This window comes from Macaca thibetana, chromosome 4 (assembly GCF_024542745.1).
Source record: "Macaca thibetana thibetana isolate TM-01 chromosome 4, ASM2454274v1, whole genome shotgun sequence".
In the NCBI taxonomy this organism is placed as follows: Eukaryota; Metazoa; Chordata; class Mammalia; order Primates; family Cercopithecidae; genus Macaca; species Macaca thibetana.
The window spans coordinates 96,570,864-96,595,794 of record NC_065581.1 but is presented as its reverse complement, the minus strand read 5'-3'; the positions used below and the strand labels follow the sequence as shown (position 1 = coordinate 96,595,794).

Sequence of the window (24,931 nt, the reverse complement as noted above, 5' to 3'; positions counted from 1 at the left end):
TATACCTATAACAGCACCTGGCATATCTGTGCTCAATTATATTTGTTAATGATCGTTGTAAGTACGATATAAGCAAATACCAACCTTCTTTGCCAAGTTCTCCACATGTAAATACTATTATTAAAAAAGAGTTTTTAAAGTAAAATTTAGTGTTTAAAATTTTAACTCTCGTATCTTCTGATTTCTACGCCAATAGTCTTATCCTTAAAGCCACATCTGTCCCTTGGCTGAAGAGCTGTGAAATATCAGGAGGCTTTTAGAATCTATCCATAACCAGTGTTGGCATTTGCAATATCCATGATTCAAACAAAATATTTTCAAACCAACTACTTTTACTTTTACTATGCACTGTGCTGGCCACTTTAACAGATAACCGGGCTTTGAGGAGGTATAGGTGTATTTGAAGAAATGTACTATCTAGTTAGGAAGAGAGAAGGACAGGTAAGACAACAGCAATGGGGAAGAAAAGCACAATAATATATGACGAACGTTAGATGTGACTTTAAGAGTCCAGAGGAGGGTAACGGAGGGAAATCGGAGTTTGTTTCAGAAGGCGCCCAGCAACAAGTGGAACTTAAGCCGACTCCTGGAACATCCGAGGTGCGCCCGCTGGCCCAGGATCCTAATAAATTGCTAGTCGGTAGCTATTACTCTAAGATTACCAGGGGCTCTCCGGGCTCTGCGGACAAGCAGAACGCAGGCGCCACGCAAGCCGGCCCCGCCCTTCCACCCCTCCCCGCGCTCCCCGGCCCCGCGCGCGCCGCCTGGAACCTTCCCGGGCCAGGCTGCGGGCGGGCGGACGAGGCCCCACCTCTGCCGGGCGCCAGACGGGCGCGCAGGCGCAGTCTCCCCAGGTTGTAGACGCTGCGGCCCGGCTGGGCAGGGTGAGTTGGGGACGCGGCGATGTGGTCGCAGCGGCGGTGTGGTCGCCGCAGTTTCTCGGTCTTCGCTTTGGCGACCTTGACCCGCTTGTGGGTGGGCGAGGCTGGAAGAGAGGCTCCCCACCCCCCTCGGCTTCCCGATCCCTGGGGGCGCCGGGCGGTCACCCAGGGCCGTGTGAGCGCAGCTCTGCAGGCTTCGGGTCCCTGCGGCTGCGGGAGAAGCCCTAGGCGTCAGGGCTGGCGAGGGGCCGCCTGGGAGGGGCCCGAGTCCCCTGGTGACCTGGGCGTGCGGCGGCCCCACAAGCTTCCGTCCGCCTCCTCGCGGCGCATTTCTCTTCACAGCCTCGGAGTGTGTGTGTTGGTGACCGGAGGAAGCGTGTCTAACCCCGACTTTCTGGAAGCGTCGTGTATTAGGAGCTCCGGAGCCGGACTGCTTGGGTCCGCATCTCCGTCCACCACTTACTGGCTCTGGGACCTCTGCAAGTCAACCTCTCTTTCTCACTTTCAAGTGTAAATGCGGGAAAATAATAGCAACTTACCTCCTAAGGTGGCTGTGAGGGTTAAGTGGGTTAATATCTGTGAAGTGCTTAGAACTGAGCGTGATACACAGCAAACCGTAAGATGCTGCTCATCTTTTTGAGCTTGGTATATAAAAGGAGATAGTGTTTTTTTCTTCTCTTTCCAACCCCCATAAATAATTGCCCAAGAGTGGGAAAAAAAGGACTTTTTCTTAAGGATATGGGCTTTTTGCATAGCCTGTTTAAAAACAGCTTTCTAAACAACTTGGTTGCACATCCTACTTTAGAGAAAAGACAGGTGTTAAGTGATGGTGAAGTTGGAAACTGTAAAGTTTATTATTTGGAAAACCGCATGAGAAAAATGGCCAGAACATATTTGTGCTAAAAAGAGTTAACATAGCAGGCCTGAGACTGCTATCTTTAGAAAGGACTGCTTGCAATGTTGGTGCTTGTTTGGCATCTGGGAACTTAGATTTTTGGGTTTGTGCTGAACAGTATGTTTTACACCGAAATTACCAGCTTCTGTAAAAATCCGGGACACCTAGTCTCTGATGGGCTTCCCTGCGCGGAAGCGTTGCATATGTGTTGCTGTATTTTCATTGGTGGAGGAAGGGTGTGTTTTGTTTGACCCCTCTTGGGAGGGAGACTGCATAAGGAGCCTACACGTGATTCCTCCAGACTCCACTTGTGTCTTTTTCTATTGTGATGAGCCTGTATATCCATACTGCATTGTGTAATAAATGTCAGCCATGAATACAATTATATGTTGAGTCCGTGCATCCTATCAAAACTCTAAATGTGGGGGAGATCACGGAGATCCACAGCCACAGTTTTGTAAATTTGTATAAAGGTAAGGGATATAAGTGCAGTTTTGTTACAGGATCTATTTCCTAGTGATACTGGGCTTTTAGTGTAACCATCACCTGAATAATGTACATTGTTTCCATTAAGTAATTTCTCATTCCTCACCCCACTCCCATCCTTCCCAGTCTCCAGTGCCCAGACACAATTTTGATGATATAAATAAAGTATTGGAAGCTCTAATAATTGGACTTTTAAATTTGTCCTTTTGCCTTAAATGGAAATTGGAAAACTGCAGATACATGATTGCCGAATCCTGGGTTACTGTACCAAATGATTCTGTTTAGACATATTACATATAGCAGAAAAATCATCAGAAATTGCCTCTACATTACCAAGTTAAGTTTGAGTCAGTGTTTTTGAAAAAAGGCACAGGTTGCTTACAGTATGTAGGTCAAATGCCTGGTTTTGTTTATTATTTTGCTAGCATTATCTGTGTTAATGCTCATCTTTATCAAGAGCTTATCTGTACCACGGCGGGAAAATATAACCAGTTTCTCATAGACCATTTTCTCTGTACTTTATTAGTTATACCTATCTCTTTTCAGGACATCAAATTTAAATTGATGGAGGTATTTGTAAATTTGGGAATAGAAAGATCAAATTTGCCATCTGCTTATGTCTCTCTTCCCTTAGTGAAAGACTAGATCAGTTTTTGATAAGTTAGTGGGGAGATGGAGGGGTTAGAGGTTTAAGGAAAGTGAAGAAGATTTGAAGTGGCTTTGTGGATAGTATGTAAGTTTACCAGAAGGTGTAGTGAATAATAATGGACCTAGTCTCCTTTCTTAAGAGACTTTCTCCCGACATGGAGAAAATGATTAACTGGGTTCATCTAGGATTGGGTTCTGCCAGAGAGGTGATGTCATCCTTAAGGCTCTGCACAAGTATTCCAGTTCACCTCTTTTTGGGTACATGTAATGTTGTACTCTTTGTACATGGGCAACCCCTCTCCATTTCTACTTGAAGTTAAATGTGCCATGTGACTTGCTTTAGGAAGCAGCTCTCCATTAGCCATTTCCGCTTCTCTCTACCCTTCTATAAGGGTCATGGAAGGACTTGAGATGCAGCCTCTTGTCAGCCTGGACACTATAGGAAATTATGAGTGGCTGATCAGGCATGCTGGAAGGACTGGGAAGTTACGATCAGAGAAGGGGATACTTAAATTAGTGATTTTATAAGGTGGAACTGTAGGGGAGAGTAGATGAGGAAGTTTGGAGGGAGAAGGTAGAGATGAAGTGCTTAAGGAACTCAGAGGCTTTTTACATGTTCCTAACCCAGAAGCCCTTAATTTATTGCAACTTGGTTCAGTAGTGATGACCTTTGGACTTAATGGTAAACTTGAAAGCTCCCTTATTGTGAAATATGGAATGAATAAATCAAGATTTGGAATTTAGTACTGAATTGAAAGATTAATTACTTTGATCATTGAAAAGTAAGTCAGCAACCATGAAAATTGCGATGTTGCTTAGCTGCCAGGCAGGAGAGTAATAGGGAGGCTAAGCTACTCTAACAGAGACTCCAAAATATAGTGGTTTTAAAAAATGCTTAGCTTGTATCTAAAATCTTTTATAATTAACTGAATTTTTAAGAAATGTAAGGGATAGAGGTAAATAACACCATGAAGAAAGAGACAAATTCAGTGTGAGACATTATACAACTTTGCTGTTGAAAGAGTATTCTGTGGGCCCCCAGCAGTGGCTTCAGTTTTAAGCTTTTTAGATAGGTAGAATCTCAGGTCTTGTGCCAAACTTGTTCAATCAGAACTTTGATTTTAACAAGACCCTCAAGGTGACTCATGCACTGGCCTGATCTCTTTAAAAAGCTAAAGTCTTAGGCAAGTAAAAGGTTGAAGAACTGTTCTGTTAATAGATTAAAAGATACTAAAGAGACACAACCAATATAAAGTGCAAACCTTGATTGGATCTTTTTCAAAAAACCAGCTATAGAAGACAATTTAGGGCCAAAAAAGGAAATTAGAATATGATGGAAAATGAGATGATATTAGAAAATTATTTATTTTCTTAGATATGATTACATTGTTATATAGGAGACTGCTTATTTTTAAGAGATACATGCTGAAGTATTTAGGGATGAACTGTCAAGATCTGTACAACTTTCAAACAGTTCAACAACAACAAATATATATATATATGCACACATATGTGTCTCTGTATACACACATATTGATATTTAGATAAAAACAAACATAGCAAATTGTTAATAGGTGTGGAATTGGTGGGGCACCATGCTTCATACCTGTAATCCCAGCAGTTTGGGAAGCCAAGGCCTGTGTGGATTGCTTGAGCCCAGGAGTTCAAGACCAGCCTGGGCAACATGTGGAAATCCCATCTCTACTAAAAAATACAAAAAAATTATCTGGACGTGGTGGTGTGCGTCTATAGTCACAGCTACTTGGGAGGCTGAGGTGGGAGAATCACCTGAGCCTGGGGAGGTCGAGGCTGGGTGAGCTGAAATCAGGCCACTGCACTCCAGCCTGGGCAATCGGAGTGAGACTCTGTCTCAAAAAAATAATAATAGCCGGGTGCAGTGGCTCACGCCTGTAATCCCAGCGCTTTGGGAGGCGGAGGTGGGCGGATCACGAGGTCAGGAGATCGACAGGGTGAAATCCCGTCTCTACTAAAAATACAAAACAATTTAGCCAGGCGTGGTGGCACGCGCCGAGCGTAAGCCCAGCTACTCTAGGGAGGCTGAGGCAGGAGAACTGCTTGAACCCAGGAGGTGGAGGTTGCAGTGAGCCAAGATCCATCTCTAAAAAAATAATAATAATAATGTAATAAATGTGGAATCTAAATAGTATATGAGTGTTCATTATACGGTTCTTTTAACTTTTGTAAATGTTTAAAATTTTTCATGATATAAAGCTAGAGTGAACCCCCGCAAAATGTAGTCGCTTAAAAAGATAGAAATTGGCCGGGCGTGGTGGCTCACGGCTGTAATCCCAGCACTTTGGGAGGCCGAGGCGGGCGGATCACGAGGTCAGGAGATGGAGACCATCCTGGCTAACACGGTGAAACCCCGCCTCTACTAAATATACAAAAAAAAAAAAAAAAAAAAAAAAAAAAATTAGCTGGGCGAGGTGGCGGGCGCCTGTAGTCCAGCCTGTAGTCCCAGCTACTCTGGAGGCTAAGGCAGGAGAATGGCGTGAACCTGGGAGGCGGAGCTTGCAGTGAGCCGAGATCACGCCACTGCACTCCAGCCTGGGCGACAGAGCGAGACTCCGTCTCAAAAAAAAAAAAAAAAAAAAAAAAAAAAGATAGAAATTTAATTTTCTCTTAATATTCTGGTGCTAGTCGTACAGCACAGGTAGAGTGGCTTTACTGTGCTTGGCTTACAGCTTCCATTTTTGATCCAGTATGGCTCATCCAGCTCCTGCTATTTCCTTGCTAGCAGAAGGGAGGAAAGGGTGAAGAGAACTCATTATCCAGAAGCAACACTTATTCCGTTGATGAAAACTTTAGTTTTGGTCATTCACCTGGACATCTTATATTTAGGGGCTGTGTCTTGGTTCAGCCCGCTATAGCAAATTATTATAGGCTGGGTTGTTTAAACAACACAGACTTATTTCTCACAGTACTGGGAGTGGGGAAGTCCAGGGTCAAGGTGCTGGCAAATCTAGTATCTGGTGAGGGCCTTCTTCCTGGTTTATAGATGGCCATCTTCTCTGTATATCCTCATGTGGATACAAAGGTAGCTTGTATTATAAGAGGCCAGTCTCATTCATGAGGGCTCCACCTACATGACCTAATTACCTCGCAAAGGCTTCACCTTCAAGTACCATCGCTTTGGCGATTAGATTTCAACGTATGAATTTGGGGTGGGGACACAAACATTTGGTCCATAACAGTATAGTTGGCAAAAGCCAGTGGAATATATCATGTGTATACTGATTTAACAAAGATTTATTTCATTTCAACCGATGTTCCCTTCTTCTTCCTCTGTTGATATCCCAGACCAATTAAAATTGAAGTCATTTCAATTTTGATATGCATTAAATAAAATATAAAATTTTAATTTTGAAGACTCAAATGTATGAATTTTTTTCCCTCAATCCCTTCAGTAAATAACAGATGCGGGTGAAAGATCCAAGTAAAGCTTTACCTGAGAAAGCCAAAAGAAGTAAAAGACCTACTGTACCTCATGAAGAAGACTCTTCAGATGATATTGCTGGTAAATTGTGATATTTGGCATCCCAAATAGTGTTGAGAAGAAATAACAATGCAGTTGACCCTTCAACAACATGGATTTGAATTCTGAGGATCAACTTGTACACGAATTTTTTTCAACCAAACGTAGATGGAAAATACACTATTCTTGGGATGTGTAAAAACTGCATACTCAGCAGACTGACTTCCTAAATGCAGATTCCACAGGGCCCACTGCGGGACTTGAGTATGCACAGATTTGGGTATATGTGGGGAGGTCCTAGAACCAACTACGCCACCCCACCTCCCTGCCTCAAGTATCTGAGGGATGACTGTATATGTTTTTAATTAAGAAATCTGTTACTCTTTATTTTTACTATTTTCTGCGTAAGCATTAGAATCACCTTGTCTAGTTCCAAAAAATCCTGTTGGTATTTTTATTAGGATTTTGTTTAGTTTATAATATGAAGTAACTTAGATTGGCTTTTTTTTTTTTTTTTTTTTTTTTGGTCTCTTTCTCATGGCCTATTAAAATCATGTCACCAAGCCACCAGAGCTTGGCAGATGGCCTTTGGGAGCTGCTGGCCTCAGGGCTTGGTTTTCTCTTTAGTCTCATGCTTTTGATTTAGGCCTCTGAGGATTTTCCTCATTTTCTTGCCGGTTTTCTCCATTTAAAAAGATATTTTTAATATATTATTTCCATTTTAAGTGTGCATAGTTGCATACAGCTATACACACACACACTCACATATGAGTGCATATGTCTTGTGAAATCTGAACAAGTTCTAAGGATTTTACCAACATCAGCTTCCTGGTTTTGATATTTTACTATAGTAGTCCAAAATATTAACATCAGGGGAAGCTCAGTGAAGGGTGAATGAGACCTCCTTGTATGTTTCTTTGCACCTTCCTGTGAATCTAAAATTAGTTCAAAAATTTAAACTGTAATAAATCAGGGACATCAGGTAAGGTCCTAATGATATTTAAAGAGATACTTCAGACATCCTTCAATGCAGCAAATTGGCTATCCTGAAACATCCAATTTTAGTACATGTATAGCTTTGTATAACCACCACCAATCAAGATACTTAACTGTATCATCACCACCCTATGTGCTCTCCATTTATAGCAACATCCTCTGCCTTGCGTCCACTGCCCCCTAAAACCATGAATCTCTTCTCTCATTCTATAATTATGTTATATCATGAACATTATATAAATGGAATTACATAGCATATATTTTGAGTTATTTTGTGTGTTGAATCTGTGCTTTTTAGTGAACAGCATTTAATACTTAGTAATGGTAGCACTTTGGTGTAGCAAAGAAAATGTTGAGATTTTGTTTTATCTTATTCAGTAGGTTTAACTTGCCAACATGTAAGTCATGCTATCAGCGTGAATCATGTAAAGAGAGCAATAGCTGAGAATCTGTGGTCAGTTTGCTCAGAATGTTTAAAAGAAAGAAGATTCTATGATGGGCAGCCAGTACTTCCTTCTGATATTTGGTTGTGCCTCAAGTGTGGCTTCCAGGTAAGAAAAGTGTTATTTATATGTGAGTTTATCTGAAGTATTTTCCTTAAATGCTTATTGTGAGCTGGACTATTGGTCATGCATAGGAGTTAAGATATATTTATTCCAATTTAGATAGAAATTTTCCAAGAATGAACTTAAAAATGATTGTTAAGGTAAAGTAAAAGGTATGCTATGTTCAGAAAGTAATCAAGTGTGGTTTATAAATACTTGCAGAGGGAATTCAACCTATTTGCAGTAGTTCCCATATCTGGACCAGTCTTTACCTTTTGTATTTACTTAGGAAATGGATCCACCTTTCAGATTAATTTTTTTTCTCTCAAAACAGATTTTTCTGCTGCTTTTGCAAAATAGTTTAAAATCTTAAAGTTTAAAAGTTATTTATACCTGTAATAAATTTTCTAATGAAATGAAAAGTATATACTTTCTTTAAAAAAATAAGAGAAATCTTCATTATCTCACATGAAATGCCCTGAAGTAAGGCCTCTTCAGGATTAGTTAATTTAATGGAAAGAACATTAAAAACTGAGGTTTATTCTGTTCTCTGCTCTGCCATCCTCAGCCTCATGGTTGTGTTCCTCTTTAAAAAGGAAAAAAACCTTTCTGGAAAGATTCAGCAGATTTGACTTCCCTTCATGTTGCATTAACCAGAATTGCATCTCATTTCTTTACTTACCTAGTGAGGGAAATCGCTATGATTGGTCTGTGTCTCAGTAGTTCTCAGTGGGTTGGGGTGAAGTTGTGTACAGGATTGGGAAATGTGTGTTTGTGGAAGGGCACCACTGGCCTGCCAGGATGCTGGGTGTTCCACAGTGTGCCAGACAGTGTGTACATTTTTAAATGATAGGGAAATTAACTTTGCCCATGATTGTTTTAAGTAAATACTGTGTATTGAAAAGCATGTTAACCTGTTTGCAAGAAATTAAATTTAATGAGAATCCATATTGCTTTTTTGAAACTTTCTCCTCTGGCCTGAAATTAAAAACAGAACAAAACTTTTCGGTATAAGTGTGAATATAATTTAAGTTTTGATTAATTTGAAACAAATATTTGTAAGTCATACAAAATAGCATTCTGTTCATCTTCAGGGATGTGGTAAAAACTCAGAAAGCCAACATTCACTGAAGCACTTCAAGAATTCCAGAATAGAGCCCCATTGTATTATAATTAATCTGAGCACATGGATTATATGGTAAGTTAAATTTTGTTAGTTCTTGTGTCCACTAACCACCCCCCCAATTTTTTTTTCTTTAAGCTTTTAAGGTAAAATATTTAAAGATGTTCTATCAGCTTATGGTTTTTTAACCTGAACACAATCTACGGGATACTTGAAGAAAATTAACATTACCTATGAATATAAAATTTTAATTGGAAAAATTTTAACTCTCTCTCTACCTTTTTTTGTTGTTGTTGAGACGGAGTCTCACTCTGTCACCAAGGCTGGAGTGCAGTGGTGTGATCTCGGCTTCCTGCAACCTCTGCCTCCCGGGTTCAAGCAATTCTCCTGCCTCAGCCTCCTGAGTAGTTGGGACCACAGGCGCACGCCGCCACAGCTGGCTAACTTTTTGTATTTTAGTAGAGATGGGGTTTTCACCATGTTGCCCAGGCTGGTCTTTGAACTCCTGAGCTCAGGCAATACGCCCTCCTCAGCCTCCCAAAGTGCTAGGATTACAGGCGTGAGCCACTGTGCCCGGCCTCTCTACTTTTCTCTGACATTTTCCTTGTAATATAAAGAAAAATTCTTTTTAGTTGATTTTTTTTGGTAGTGAACTTGCTAATACAGAATTCTAGTGTTGTAGAGACGGAAGATACTTCAAGCAGTCAGGTCATTTTCTGAAGGGAGAAGAAAGAGCTGGGCATAAGTAGCTTGTAAAAACTTTTCAGGTCATTCTGCTATTTAATCCTGGTTGAGAACCTAGTCCAGTTTCCTATGTGACCTGTAAGGAAACTATATAATATTTACCTTTTTGTGGTTATGAAGTAAAAATCCAGGTACTAAAACAAGTTTTTTTCGTGGGGCGTGGTGGCTAACACCTGTAATTCCAGCATTTAGGGAGACCACGGTGGGTGGATCACTTGAAGTTAGAAGTTTGAGACCAGCCTGGCCAATATGGTGAAACCCTGTCTCTACGAAAGATACAAAAATTAGCTGGGCATGGTGGTGCATGCATGTAGTCCCAGCGGCTCAGGAGGTTGAGGCAGGAGAGTCACTTGAACCCGGGAGGTGAAGGTTGCCACTGCACTCCAGCCTTGGTGATAGAGTGACACTCCTTTTCAAAAAAAAACCAAAAACGAGTTTATTTTCTAGTTTCTTATTAGCATATCACACTGTTTCGGTGGTATAAATGGACACTGTTGAAATGCTTCCTCTGTGTTTTACAATAATATTCCAACTTGAATCTATGGACTCCTAAGGGTTCCTTGAATGAATTTTCAGGAGTCCTCAGATTTTCTTTAACATAAAAATGTTTTGTCTAAAATTAATATAAGGGTATTTTAGCTGACAGAAGAGGTCATCATCTTTAATACAGCCAGAAGGGTTGGGCACCTGCTGCATTTGTGTTTTTCTTTGTTGTTGTGAGTCCCAAGTAGTAGTATTGGGGAGAATGAGGAAAGGTCAGAGGGAACTTAATATATAAATGATGCATTGGAACCAAGGGAGACAGCAGTAGTGCCATAGTGCGGCAGTTCAATAAGGATTTCACTTTAGTGATCTCAAACTCTGGCTGCATCAGAATCTCAGGGAGATCTTACTATGACAGACTGCAGGATCCCAGTCTTAGAAATTCTAATTTAGTAGTTCTGGGGTGGAGGGGCCAGAGAATTTGCATTTAAGAAGCTCCCAAGTGTTACCAGTGCTGCTGGTCTGGAGACCACAGTTTAAGAACTACTGAATTAGAAAAAGGTGGGTAAGAAGATTGTGAAAATGTAAGGTAGCACTGGTGTAATGCATTATGTTTTTTTGCTTTTTTTTTTTTTTTTTTTTTTTTTGAGATGGAGTCTCACTCTGTCACCCACGCTGGAGTGCAGTGGCGCGATCTTGGCTCACTGCAACCTCTGCCGCCCGGGCTGGGAGTAACTGGAATTACAGGTGCCTGCCACCACGCACGCCCTGCTAATTTTTGTATTTTTAGTAGAGATGGTGTTTCACCTTGTTGGCCAGGCCGGTCTCGAACTTCCAACCTCAAGTGATCCTCCCGCCTTGGCCTCCCAAACTGCTGGGATTACAGGTATGAGCCACCACACCCGGCCATAATGCATTATGTTTATAAAACACTTTGAACACTTTCCAACACATGTTCTTAAATGATCACTGGATCTCATGAGGATAAAGGAAACAGGTAATTATAATATAGAGAGGAAACAAATTAATACGATGTATTAATGAGTAAACTTAATTGAGGTTAGTTTTCTGAATTGGAATGTGCTTTTGAAAATGTCTTTCCTAACCCTCTACCTCCAAATAATCCCCCAGCAAAATAGAACAGCTATCTCTTTGAGTCTTACCCATCTCTATATGTAATCAAGCTAGAAGCCTGGCAGTTATTTTCTTCCCCTTTTTTATCTTATTTTATTTTTTAGCCTGTTAACAAAAGTAGACAGAATGGTATAATGAATTTTCCCATACCCATCAACCAGCTTCCGTTGTTGTTGTTTTTCCAGCTTTAAACATTATCAACTCACAGCAAGTCTTGTTTCATCTAGGCCAGGATTTCTCGATCTCAATACTCTTGGCATTTGGACTGTTAATGCTCTGTGATTAATTCCTTGTTGTGCTGTCCTGTACGTTATTGGATGTTTACCAGCATCGCTGGCCTCTACCCACTTAAATGCCAGTAGTGGTCCTCTCTCCTCTCACCAGTTGTCAGAACCAAAAATGTCAAATGTCCCCTAGGTGGCAAAATCACTCCTCATTGAGAACGGCAGTGATTCTCAACACCAGCATTGAGGATTGCTGACATTGTCTCACTCCTCCCTACCCAAGGCAGTTATTTTGACACTTCCCTTTCCCTCCTCTTTTATATCTAATTTATTACTGTTTCTACCTGCAAATATATATAATGAATGCCCATTTCTCTGCAGATCGTCTGCTACTATACTAATCTGTTTCTGTTCCTAATGCCCTCCAATCTAGTTTATCACATTAGTGAGAGTGATGTTTTTAAAGTGTAAGTTGGGACTGGGTGTGGTGGTTCACACCTGTAATCCCAACACTTTGGGAAGCCGAGGCGGGTGGATCACTTGAGGTCAGGCATTCGAGACCAGTCTGACCAACATAGTGAAACCCCATCTCTAATAAAAATACAAAAATTAGCTGGGCGTGGTGGTGCATGCCTGTAATCCCAGCTACTGGGTGGCTGAGGCAGGAGAGTCACTTGAACCCTGGAGGCAGAGGCTGCAGTGAGCTGAGATTTCACCACTGCATTCCAGCCTGGGAAACAGAGTGAGACTCTGTCTCAAAAGTAAAAAATAAATAAAATATAAGTTGGACCATATCATGGCCCTGCTTAAGAACCCTCTCATGGCATTTCATTATAAACTGCCAAAGATAAACTGCCAAAACTTTCATTTCAACTGTAAGGCTCTGTATGAATTGTCCCCTGCTTATTTCTCTAGACTTACCCAATGCCTTCCGGGTACATTTGTATACAAATACATTTGTATTCCCTCCCATGTAATTTAAGACAAAAGTAACTAAATGCCAACTTTGTTATCTGATGTGCAAAATTATTGAGGATATTTTCATAATATTTTCTTAAATTTTATATTTTTTCAGGTGTTATGAATGTGATGAAAAATTATCAACGCATTGTAATAAGAAGGTTTTGGCTCAGATAGTTGATTTTCTCCAGAAACATGCTTCTAAAACACAAACAAGTAAGTTAAGCAATTACTAAATGAATCTGTGTTAAAATATAGTATTTCATATGAAGAGTTCAGAAATTCATAAAGAATACTTTAGATTTCACTGTGACAGCCCAGTCAGTAATTTGAATAAAGATATTATGAGTATTGAATGGGTGCAGTGGCTCATGCCTGTAATCCCAGCATTTTGGGAGGCCGAGGTGGGCAGATCATGAGGTCAAGAGTTTGAGACCGGCCTGGCCAACATGATGAAACCCCGTCTCTACTAAGAATACAAAAATTAGCCGAGTATGGTGGCACGTGCCTGTAATCCCAGCTACTCGGGAGACTGAGGCAGGAGAATTACTTGAACCCAGGAGGGGAGGCGGAGGTTGCAGTGAGCCAAGATCACGCCACTGCAGTCCAGCCTGGGCAACAGAGCAAGACTTCGTCTCAAGAAAAAAATATATATATATTATGAGTATCATGCATTCTTAGGTGGCAACCTTGTTATATGTTTATATAACCAATTTGAGAAACTGAAGTATGTTGTGTCTAGATCATGGGCTTTGAAGTCAGTCCTAATAAGTTTGAATTTAGGCTTCCCCACTTACTAGCCATGGTCACTTTTATTGCTTAGTTTCCTTATTTATAAAATTAGGATGATAATTCTGTCTCGTGGAATTACTATGAGGCCTAGAGAGAATATTTTCTAAAGATTTAGAAATAATGCATGTAAAAATACTTGCATAGTACCTGTATTAGTCTTTTCTCATATTACTATAAAGAAATACCCGAGATTGCATAATTTATAAAGAAAAGAGGTTTAATTGGCTCACGGTTCCACATGTTGTGCAGGAAGCATGCTGCTGGCATCTGTCCAGCTTCTGGGGAGGCCTCAGGAAACTTTCAATCATGGTGGAAGGCAGAGTGAGAGGAATCAAGTATTAATATAAACCTCAGGTTTTTTATTGAACAACTAGGTGAATGGACGTGATAATTTTGAGTTGCCTTTGAAGCAGAATTGAATTGCTTAGTAGGTGGCATCAGAAACTGAAAAGCTATGTAAAACTATAGTTGCCAACTGTTTTCTATAGCCCAGTGTACAGCTGTTTTTGTTAGCCATTGCCCTAATGAGACAGTAATGGTGAAGGAACTGGAGGAGGAACCAGAGAAGGTAAACTCAGGCTCCTGGACAGCAGTAGAAATGATTAATTTGATCACTTATTCATTTACTTATTCAACAAACATTTATTGAATTCTGTTCTGCACCAGGCATACTAGTTGTAGCTCCAATTCTGCTCAAATAAAGAACCAGGAAAAATACGGTGGTGAAAGACATGTAATACTACTGGAATTGAAGTTGGTCATAATACTGTCTGCTGAAAAATGTGCATTAAGTTTCCTTGGCCATAATAAGAAGATAGGCAAGGATATGATGGCATGGGTGATGAAACTACAAGTTTAGAAATTATTTTCTCTGGATTTTTTTTTTTTTTTTTTTTTTTTTTTTACCTTAGAGGTTCCCTAAGGTTAAGTACAAAGCCAGTCTGATTTTCATTCAGTTTTACCGATTTCTTGAATGATTATTACAAGAAAGATGCTAGGAAGGGAGCATAAAATTACGGTATGATGGAAAGTACATGGCTTTGAGGTTGGGCACGGTGGCTTATGCCTTAAACCCAGCACTTTGGGAGCCCAGGGCGGGCAGATTACTTGAGGCCAGGAATTGAGACCAGCCTGGCCAACATAGTGAAACCCCGACTCTACTAAAAATACAAAAAAATTAGCTGAGCATAGTGGCACATTCCTGTAATCCCAGCTACTCAGGAGGCTGAGGCATGAGAATTGTTTGAACCCAGGAGATGGAGGCTGCAGTAAGCCGAGATCACACCACTGCACGCCAGCTTGGGCGACACAGTAAGACTGTCTCAAAAAAAAAAAAAAAAAAAAAAGACAGTAGATGGCTTTGAGTCAGGGGATCTGGCATTCAGATTTGACTGTCACTAGATGTGTGACTCCAGGCAGTTATCTGTTTATCCAAGCCTCATTTTTCCGTAGTACTTTATATTTCCAAGGTGCTTCAGGGAATAGAGATTGATAAGACAGTCCCTAAATCTTTAAGAGGCTAAAGATCTGAAAGAAGGTGTGAGATTAAAAAGTAATGATAGGCAAGTAGAGTAAGTTTTCTATTTTAAGTAACAACCAAAGTCCTTCAAATATCCAAAGAGGGATATAATGTTCAGTTGTAGGAACTAAAAAGGAATCATGGATGAGCTGGCTTTCAAGTTGACCCTTAAAGGATGAACTTTGGGCAGGTGAAGATGAGAGAAGAAATCATTTCAGGTGGTGGGAAGCACTAATACAAGCCTTAATTGTGCTTATGGAACCGTGAGATAGCACCTGGAATGGTGGGGAATGGGCTCTTGAGGTAGTTTGAGAGTGAGTGGAGCTTTCAAAGTTGGAGAGATACGTGGTTCTTAGTTTAAGGCTTTCGGTGGTTCTAGGGCAAGATGTCATTATCCTTGTGGGTTAAGCTACAGGATCTCTCAGGCAAGTTTGATTTAAAATAATATTCCTTGGCATTCTAGAATAAGTTTTTGGATATAATAGTTTGTCATACTGTGTCTTGTATGCGGCTTCAGTATATTTTTATAAAAAATTTGGAAAATCAAATATGAAAGTTGTTATTTAGGTTGCAAGAATGCTGGATATGATTTTGCAGTAATCTTAATGGTAATCGTGAAGATTATAGCATTGTGAAAACACCTATATGTGATAATTCAAAAGGAATATGAAACTGTATTATTGTGTTTGGGTGACAGGATAAGTATGATTTTAAAAGATTATTTTTGTATTTTTGCACTAAGTAAAAATAGTTATCAAGAAGAAAGCCTGTGCCTGTACGTTAAACACATTTTGAAGTTATGCATGACCAGACATTTTCTGTCTCTCTCTCTTTAAAGCATATCACTAATTCTTTTGTTTTTTTCTTCCTTTACTTTTAGGCGTCACTATCCTAAAATCAGATAGTATGTGGGTGGCTCACGCCTGTAATCAGAGCACTTTGGGAGGCTGAGGTTGGCAGATCACTTGAGTCCGGGAGTATGAGACCATCCTGGGCAACATAGTGAGACTTGTCTCTAAAAATAAAAATAAAATAAATAAAGTAAATACTATGAAAGATAACTTTTTCAAAACACAAGTTTAGTGAGTGGCACGGTCTTACATTTTTATAAGTCTCAAGTGTCTGGCTTAATAGAAAATGGCTGGATTCTCATATCTGCTTCTGCATTTGATCTTTTGTGATATTGCATGCCATATGGCCTCTGGAGAATGGCACTGTATAATTGAGAGTGAATGAAAGTAAAAAAAAAAGCAAATAAAATCTTAGGCTTATTACGAAAATACTTTTGACCTTAAGTACCCTTGAAAAGAGGAAGTTGCCTTCCGACCCACTTTGAGAAGTGCTGAACTGTAGCACATTTGTCTTTATACTTTCTGTCTTCAGCCTTATCCATTAAGGCTCAGCTCAAATTTTACTTCTAGGATGCTTTCCCTTATCTCTTTTTTGGCACTCAGTGTCTGTGCAGCACACTTTAGAATCTAATAACACACTTTTTTGATGTTTCATATTTATGTTTGTACTTGTCTTATTTTCTCTCAAGACTGTAGGTTCCTTGAAGACTGGACTCTGGGTTAGATTCTCTTTTATTTTTATGTGAGTAGACAGTAAATACTTGCTGAATAAACCAAAGAGAATGTGACCAGTTTTTATTGAGGAAGTAGATAGATAAGCTTCGCACTTTCACCCCCCAATCCTAAATATTAATATCAAAATTATTTATTCAGTCTTTTAATATCTTTGAGTTTCTGCTTCGTGCCAGATGCAGCATTAGGTGTTAGAAATGCAGTAGTGAATGAGACAGATCTACTTCCTAGTTCCCGTTGTTACTGATCTTTTGGTCTATTGAGGGATATAGACAAATTGCACTTAGTTATACTTGCCTGTTTAAATAGTGCTGTGATGGAGCAAGTACCAGGGGCCGTGTGAACACTTTGGAATAGTATCTAACATCGATTGGAGGAGCCAGGCCAATTCTATTTAGAGGAATAATCCAACTTAGTTAGAAGCAGAAAAATATCTAGAAATTATCTGGGCAAAAAGGGAACGGATTGTGTGCTCCAGGCAAAAAAAAAAAATAGCTCATTGACAAGAGCTCGACAGGTTCAGGGAAGTCTAGAGAGCTGAAAAGTTGAGTTTTGTGGTGTAGAAGATGGTGAGAGGTGAGACTTGAGGTAAGTAAGAACAGGTATTTAAGGGCCTTGTACAGATAGAATTTATTCTGAGGGCAGTGAGAAACCACTGTTAAGTTTTAAGCAGAGAAGAGGCTGATCAGTGATTTTGTATCTTAGATCTCTTGGTTTGACTTGTATGGAGACAGTTAGGAATGCCTATATATGTATAACTGCCCATTTATTATGTTAATATCAATTTATCATATGACAGTAAAGATTTATAAGGCAAATGGTTAACTGGAAGTTAGTTGATTTTGAGAATAAACTGGCAAGCTAATTATTATTTGGTTCCTAGCTAGGGGAATTCTGGGGCAGCAAGTTGTCTCTTTTTACTGGCTCTTTAAAGATTAAACTTCTTTTCAGCTGTAGAAATGGGCAGATTACATTAATACTACATGACTGGTTTAGGTAATTGCATTAAGCAGTTGAGATGAACCCCAGCTCAGGTTCCCAGAAGAATGCTTACAGCTGTGTAGATTTCACATCTGATGTTAGGATTTGCTTATAGAAACAAAACTCCCTCTACCACCCCCTTCCCCATACATGTAATAAAAAGGTCATATATAATGCAAGACTGAAAATAGGCAAATAAGCATTTTTGTGAGTCCCACCCAGATATAGGTATTATTAAAAAGTAGACCAGAAAACTTTGGAGACAGTAAAAAAAATCAGTGGTTGCAAGGGGTTGAGGAGAAGGGGTGAATAGGCAAAGCACAGATAATTTTTTAGGGCAATAAAACTACTACTATAATGCTGGATCCATGTCATTCTGCATCTGTCCAAATCCATAGAACGTACACTGCCAAGAGTGAACCCTGATGTAAACTATGAACTTTAGGTGATAATGATGTGTCAGTGCAGGTTCATCAGTTACAACAAATGAACCATTCTGGTGGGGGATGTTGATAAGGGGGGAGGCCATGCATGTGTTGGGGTGGGGAGATATGAAAATCCCCATTAACGTATGCTCAGTTTTGCTGTGAACCTAAAACCTGCTTGAAAAAAAATTTTTTTTTTTAAAGTGGGCCAGTGTCCTCTGAAAGGCTCATGAGATTTCTTACTTTAATAGTCTTTTAAATGTCACGAAGTGTTCTACACATATTTAGAGAATATAGGAATTCCTGGTGAAATAATGTAGTTGAATATTGGTTTATTTTTTGTGAAATAGATGACTGACAATCCCATGTTCTTTTCTAAACCAATACCTTTGGCTCATAATTTTAATACTGATGGGATGCCATTTTTAACAAGATTAAAGAGAAGACAAAATACTATATCCTGCTGAATTTATTAAGCTTGTGCTCCTGGTGTACAATAGACATGAATTATGTGGGATTTATGAAGGATGAGTTTGCTGTATTTTTTTTTTTTTTTTTTTTTAAATAAGAAAGTAAGTGGTGGTATGTTCAGGATCTGAAACTCCATCTGAGGATAATATTATGACCTGTTTCAGTAACAATTTGGTTATTATTTAATACTTTAAAAAAAGGTGATACACGCTGGGCACATGTATGGCTTATGCCTGTAAGCCCAGCACTTTGGGAGGCTAAAGTGGGAAGATTGCTTGAGGCCAGTTGTTCAAGACTAGTATGGACAATATAGCATGACCTATCTCTATTTATTTTTGTCTGTTTTTTTAAAGAGGTAATACAGTTCTCTAAAGTGACAGTCATGTTTCTAAGAAATTTGCATTTTCAAAAATAAGCACTAAAAATAGTTGTTTCAGTTTATACAAGGGGCTAGGCTCAAAAAGATAATGACATTTTAAGAGCAACTTATTTTTACCTCTGGGGTTTTTAATTTGGGGTTCCTCATCTGAACTACAAAACACAGTAAAATTATTAGAGTGACAATTTTCTCAGTTCTCCCAAAGATGTCACATAATTAGTACTCTTCCAGACACATAGGGAGAAGTTAATTGCGTACAGTGGGTACCTAGGATGTTAGGGCCTAATTTTTTAAGGATTCATTTGAGAAGGGCTGCTACAAACTACGATTTAAAACGCTATAAATCCAAACACAAAACACATGCAGCAATCGATTACATGCAGCAATTGATTACATACAGCTTTTACTTAAGAGTAATGGCTTTTCTATTCATATCACCACTGTCCTTTTGTTAGTGTCTTAAACTACTGTCACACTTATAAATTGCACCATCTTTATTATAACAGACAGTAGATAATGTTTAAGTGAGTGAATTCTGAAGCTAGACTGCCCAGGTTTGAATCTTCCCTCAACACTAACCAGCAGTATACCTCATTTCGTCTTTGAAATGCTTCAGTTCTGACACGGGGACAGTTATCAGAGGTGACAATTTAAGGGAGATACGCTCTGAAACTCTAAATGCAAAATAAGTTCTCTTCCCCCTTGCCTATGGAAAGAAAGGGAAGAACCAGTGTTCCCCACTTTTGGTTTAACCAAGGCAATTCACAAATACACCTTTGGGAAAAGAAAGACACCAATTTAATGTTGCTTCACAACAAACCCACTATTGGTTGTTTTCAATTTTCTCCTGTGATAAACAAAGCTGTATCTTTGTGTATTTGCTCTTTTATTTTGTAGGTGAAAATTTTTTGGAATTTCTTGGCCAAAGTATAAATTTGGATTACTGTTGTAAAACTGCCCTCCAGAAAGCTTGTACAAAGGGTATAGTTGACAATAGTGCCCATAATTCCATATTTACCTTTATCGTTCAGTTTTGTTTTGCCATAATAAAGTTTTTAATGTAATTGTTGCCAGGTCATTAGTCTTTTCTGTTTTTAACCTTTGGGTTAATATGCTTTGAAAGTCTTTGCTCTCCAAGATTCTAAAGATACTCACCTAAAATTTGCTGTACTTTGAGTTTTTTTATGTTTATGGTTTAATATCCTTGAACTCAGTTTATTTGTTTGTTTGTTTTCTGAAACAGAGTCTCACTCTGTTGCCTAGTTTGGAGTGCAGTGGCATGATCTCAGCTCACTGCAACCTCCACCTCCCAGGTTCAAACGATTCTCCTGCCTCAGCCTTCTGAGTACCTTGGACTACAGGCACGCACCACCATGCCCAGCTAATTTTTGTATTTTTAGTAGAGACAAGGTTTCACCATGTTGGCCAGGCTGGTCTGGAGCTCCTGACTTTAAGTGATCCTGCTGCCTTAGCTCCCAAAGTGCTGGGAATACAGGCGTGAGCCATCATACTCGGCCTTGAACTCAGTTTTTAAAAAGATAGTGATAGGATCTCTAAGTGTTGTAGTCATTTTTATGCTAGAAAAATTTGAGGTAATATCTTAAGATTTTTTAAAAGTTCTTAGACAAGTTGTTTTGTTGTTTCTATTGTTTTGTTTTGTGTTTGCTTTGCTGGTATTTCAACCAGTTTTGTCTTAGAAGACTTGAGGTACATACAAAACCTATCAGTCCTACTCAATCAGCTACTTTTTGAGGACTCAGATTATAGGCTTAAAGGTAAACTACAGAGATGTGTAAGAGTTTTAAAAACTTAAAAGTGCTGGAAGTGTGCTCTCAACGTTCTTTGCATTCTAGGTTGATACTTTTTTATGTAAAGGATGACAGTGTTAGTAATATAGAAGTGATAAGTAAATTAATTGCTTTTATTTTTTATTAGTTTTGATTTATTTCCAAAGGTGAGATAAATCCCTTTTAATAAAATAACCTAGCCTGGAAACTCTGTGATTACCTTTTTGACTGTATGGACCACTTTTTTGTAGGTGTGGGTAAGCCTTTAGGAGAAGAAAATAAATGATAATAAAAATTTTGTGTAGTTTGTCTTTATTGTCGTAGCAGCTTTGTCCTCTTTCTTTTACCATACTTAAAAACATCTGGAAGTTCATTCCTTATTGTATTTGGTTCTGTGTTTATAAAGGAAGAAGAGAGTTTTTAATATGATCTAAAATGTTTGCACTGCCAGATTGAGAAAAGCTTTGTTATCTCTGAAAACAAAATGATCAAAATAGTTCTTCAGTAGAAGCTATAAATTGCTTTTTATTAAAACATACAGGCTGGGCGCCATGGCTCGTGCCTGTAATCCCAGCACTTTGGGAGGTCAAGGCAGGGTGGATCACCTGAGGTCAGGAGTTCGAGACCAGCCTAGCCAACATGGTGGAACCCCATCTCTACTAAAAACACCAAAAATTAGCCGGGCATTGTGGTGGATGCCTGTAATCCCAGCTACTCAGGAGGCTGAGACAGGAGAATCACTTGAACCTGGGAGGTGGAGGTTGCAGTGAGTCGAGATCATGCCATTGCACTCCAGCCTGGGCGACAAGAGCAAAACTCCGTCTCAAAATACATACATACATACGTACATACATGCATACATACATACATACCTGCATGAATGTCAAATAATTGAGACTGATTCAGACATCCCTGTTTTAAACTAGAATTGTAAACTCTCAGTTGACAGCTTCTTAGTAAACACATGTACTACAAGTATATTTAGTTTCCAAATATTTTCCTGAGATATTAGTTATCATAAATTTAAGGCTTGGCCGAGCATGGTGGCTCACGCCTGTAATCCCAGCACTTTGGGAGGCCAAGGAGGGTGGATCACCTGAGGTCAGGAGTTCAAGACCAGCCTGGCCAACATGGTGAAACCCCATCTCTACTAAAAATATAAAATTAGCCAGGCATGGTGGTGGTTCCTGTAATCTCAGTTAGGAGGCTGAGACAGAAGAATTGCTTGAACCCAGGAAGCAGAGGTTGCAGTGAGCCAAGATTGTGCCACTGCACTCTAGCCTGGGCAACAGACTGAGACTCTGTCTCAAAGAAAAAAAAAAAAAAATTAAGACCTAAAGTCTCTGCTGTTCACTATGTATCAATTCTTTATACTCCAGTCATAAATAAGAAATTGGGTGTAAACAGTTATAGTGGTTCATATAGTGCCTGATACACAAAGGGCATTGATAAATCAATTTAAGTTGTTACATTTGATAAATGTACTACTTAGTAAAATTTAAGACTCGCACTTTTATTTTAAGTAAAACACTTAAATAACTCTTAGAGATGTTCTTCTGGCCAAGTGCGGGGGCTCACTCCTGTAATCCCAGTGCTTTGGGAGGCCGAGGCAGGCACATCACTTGAGATCAGGATTTCGAGACCAGCCTGGCCAATGTGATGAAACCCCATCTCTACTAAAAATACAAAAAATTAGGCATGGTGGTGTGCGCCTGTAATCCCAACTACTCGGGAGACAGAGGCACGAGAATCACTTGAACCTGGGAGGCAGAGGTTGTAGTGGAGCTGAGATCACACCACTGCGCTCCAGCCTGGGAGACAGAGCAAGACTCTATCTCAAAAAAAAAAAAAAAAAAAAATTATTGTATTTTCTAGTTAAATTATGTTATCTGTTTAATAGCATATTTTTAAATATTTTCTCACAGACTTACATGTAAAAGTCAACAAACAGACCCTTGCCACTTGTGTGAAGTGGCTATTTAACCATGAAATAAACTCTTTTTATTGCCATTGCCCTGTGGGTATGTTCTTTCTGGCAGTGCTGTCCATATTTGGTGGCTATGCATGGAGAGCCAGGTGGTGCTGAAAAGCATCGCACAGTGAAGCGTGGATATATCTAGGTTTGACATTTGTCATCCCTTACCGCTGAAGGGAGGGGGAAAAATCTGTTTTTCCATATGTTTATGCTTTATTTTGCCTGCAGTTTTGTCCAGATGGTCTTATGAACATTGTTTACTTTGGGATTCCATCCCAGATGTTTTGAAAACTGTTGGATAAATGTGGCACACAGATACATAAATCATTTGCATATTATGGTTTTTAAAATGTTATGTGTCTTTGCAAGATTAAAATATAATTTATTTCCAGGAGTATTTTCCCAAGTGAATAATGTGTCTGTGTATATATGTATTTTTTAATGTTTTTTAAAACAGGCCCAATGGGCGTCATGTGTATATATATTTCATAAGTATATAAAACATGTATAGTTATTATCTGTAGGTTATTTCTTCCAGACATTGTTTTCATGTTAATAAGCTAAAAAAATATTGTGGCAACACTTATTAAGAATGTTAAGTCTGTTTCATGTTTTGGAAGAAGCCAAAAAAAAAGTTAAAGACGATATTTTTAAGGAGTCATATTTGTTTAGGGTTGCATATACCCAAATCTGTGAGAATCTTGTCCTACTGTTTTTTATAATTCTTCTCATTGTACATAAATCACTGAAGAGAATTTAGGTGATAAAATGATAATGAATTTATAATCAGAAGATTATCATTGTGATCTTGGGCAAATCACTTAACCTGTTGGAGACTGAGTTTTCTAAATGTAAAATCAGAGTTCACAGCCTGAAAAAATTGAGTAATGCTTGGATTTAATTTCTCTCCCATCTTAAATCTCTCAGAAATCACTATGAAACCATCTATTGGCAACAGCAATAATGAGAGTCTGAACCCTTCCTATTCTAGGTTCTATGTACAGGCTCAGATATAAACAAGAGGCAGACTGTTCTGTCTGGAAACCCAGCCAGCATCCATATCAGGGTTCCTCTTGTTTGTGTAGTGCTTCTTAAGTACTGACTGGCTATTTTCATTTGCTTTTATATTCATTTGAACACTACCTGGCCTCTTCCCCCTTTTCCTTTTTTCCATGTCTGGTGTTTGTACTTCAGTGACCCACTTCATTGATTGTGCTGGCCTTTGCCCCCAAGCTCTAGTGTGGGGTTTATTTCTTATTTATTATAATATTTGGAGGACGGGAGAAGAGACCTATCTTGCTAGTTCTTTTCTGCTTTAACTCAGGATTCTGGAGTTGGGAGTTAAAAACAACTCCTTAATATCTGGACAACAGATTCCAGTAACAACCAATAACATTAAAAGAATAAAAAAAACAGGAATAAGGGGGGAAGCCAGTTAATAGGGTTTATAAAAACTATTGCAGCACAGGATAAAAGTTGTTAGAACTTAAAACTCTTTTCCATGAAATAGGTTTGCTGGGCACAGTGGCTCACACCTGCAATCCCAGCACTTCCTGCTCCTTAGAACAGGGCCACTCCCACTCCAGTTCATCTCCTTTAATACTGTTTACAGAAGTAGGGCAGGTGTCGTAATTTATTTCCTCTTAACTTGTCAGAGACGTAAGAAGCTAACCTACTAGTTCTGCTGTTTAATCTTGCAGGTTTTTATGTGTTTTGAATTTTTATCATGAACAGTCCCCCCAGTGCTGTACCCCTTTGGCAGGAAGAGCAATAGTAAGAGACGTTCCCCTATTTCCATCAGTCAGCCAAATATTTAAAAGTTAATTAGTAATGCAAGGCAGCATGTCAGTATTGGGTGAAAAAACATGTAATTGTAATGAACTATAAAATCTGAGGGCTGGCCGGCTACAGTGGCTCACACCTGTAATTCCAGCACTTTAGGAGCCCGAGGCAGCTGGATCACTTGAGGTCAGGAGTTTGAGACCAGCTGGTCAACATGGTAAAACCCCTTCTCTACTATAAAAAAAAAAAAAAAAAAAAAAATTAGCTGGGTGTGGTAGTGGGCACCTGTAATCTCAGCTTCTCGGGAGGCTGAGACATGAGAATCACTTAAACCTGGGAGGTGGAGATTGCAGTGAGCTGAGATTGCACCACTGCACTTCAGCCTGGGCTACAAAGTGAGACACTGTTTTTTTAAAAAGAAAAAATCTGAGGGCTGAAGGGAATTTAAAAGAACATCTAGTTAAAACTAAAACATTTCAGAACTTGGGAATTTCTTGTCAAACTTCAAATTATCATAATTTTGATTCAGAGAGTAATCTGCTAAATACATGTAGTCACCCATGTCAGTAAATGTTAGGAATTGTTCTTTGTTTTCATATTAGTAAACATGAACTGATAATAT

General features: G+C 39.2%; 2 protein-coding genes across 10 annotated transcripts in view; one reads left to right on the top strand and one right to left on the bottom strand.

The window, feature by feature from the left end:
* The first annotated feature begins 828 nt into the window (after positions 1–828).
* Positions 829–24,931, top strand: part of USP45 (ubiquitin specific peptidase 45) — an 82,558-nt gene continuing 58,455 nt past the window's right edge. For all 9 annotated transcript variants that reach the window (XR_007724816.1, XR_007724815.1, XM_050786576.1 and 6 more), the window contains exons 1-5: positions 829–884; positions 6,339–6,448; positions 7,781–7,953; positions 9,042–9,145; positions 12,731–12,831. Coding sequence is in view for 7 of the 9 variants with exons in the window: in XM_050786576.1 (XP_050642533.1) it covers positions 6,349–6,448; positions 7,781–7,953; positions 9,042–9,145; positions 12,731–12,831 (478 nt within the window). In the remaining 2 variants the exon portion in view is untranslated. The remainder of the gene's footprint in view (positions 885–6,338; positions 6,449–7,780; positions 7,954–9,041; positions 9,146–12,730; positions 12,832–24,931) is intronic.
* Positions 15,726–24,931, bottom strand: part of LOC126952183 (uncharacterized) — a 75,726-nt gene continuing 66,520 nt past the window's right edge. Inside the window, exon 3 of the mRNA XM_050786595.1 lies at positions 15,726–15,941. Coding sequence (XP_050642552.1) covers positions 15,824–15,941 — 118 coding nt within the window. The 3' untranslated portion in view covers positions 15,726–15,823. The remainder of the gene's footprint in view (positions 15,942–24,931) is intronic.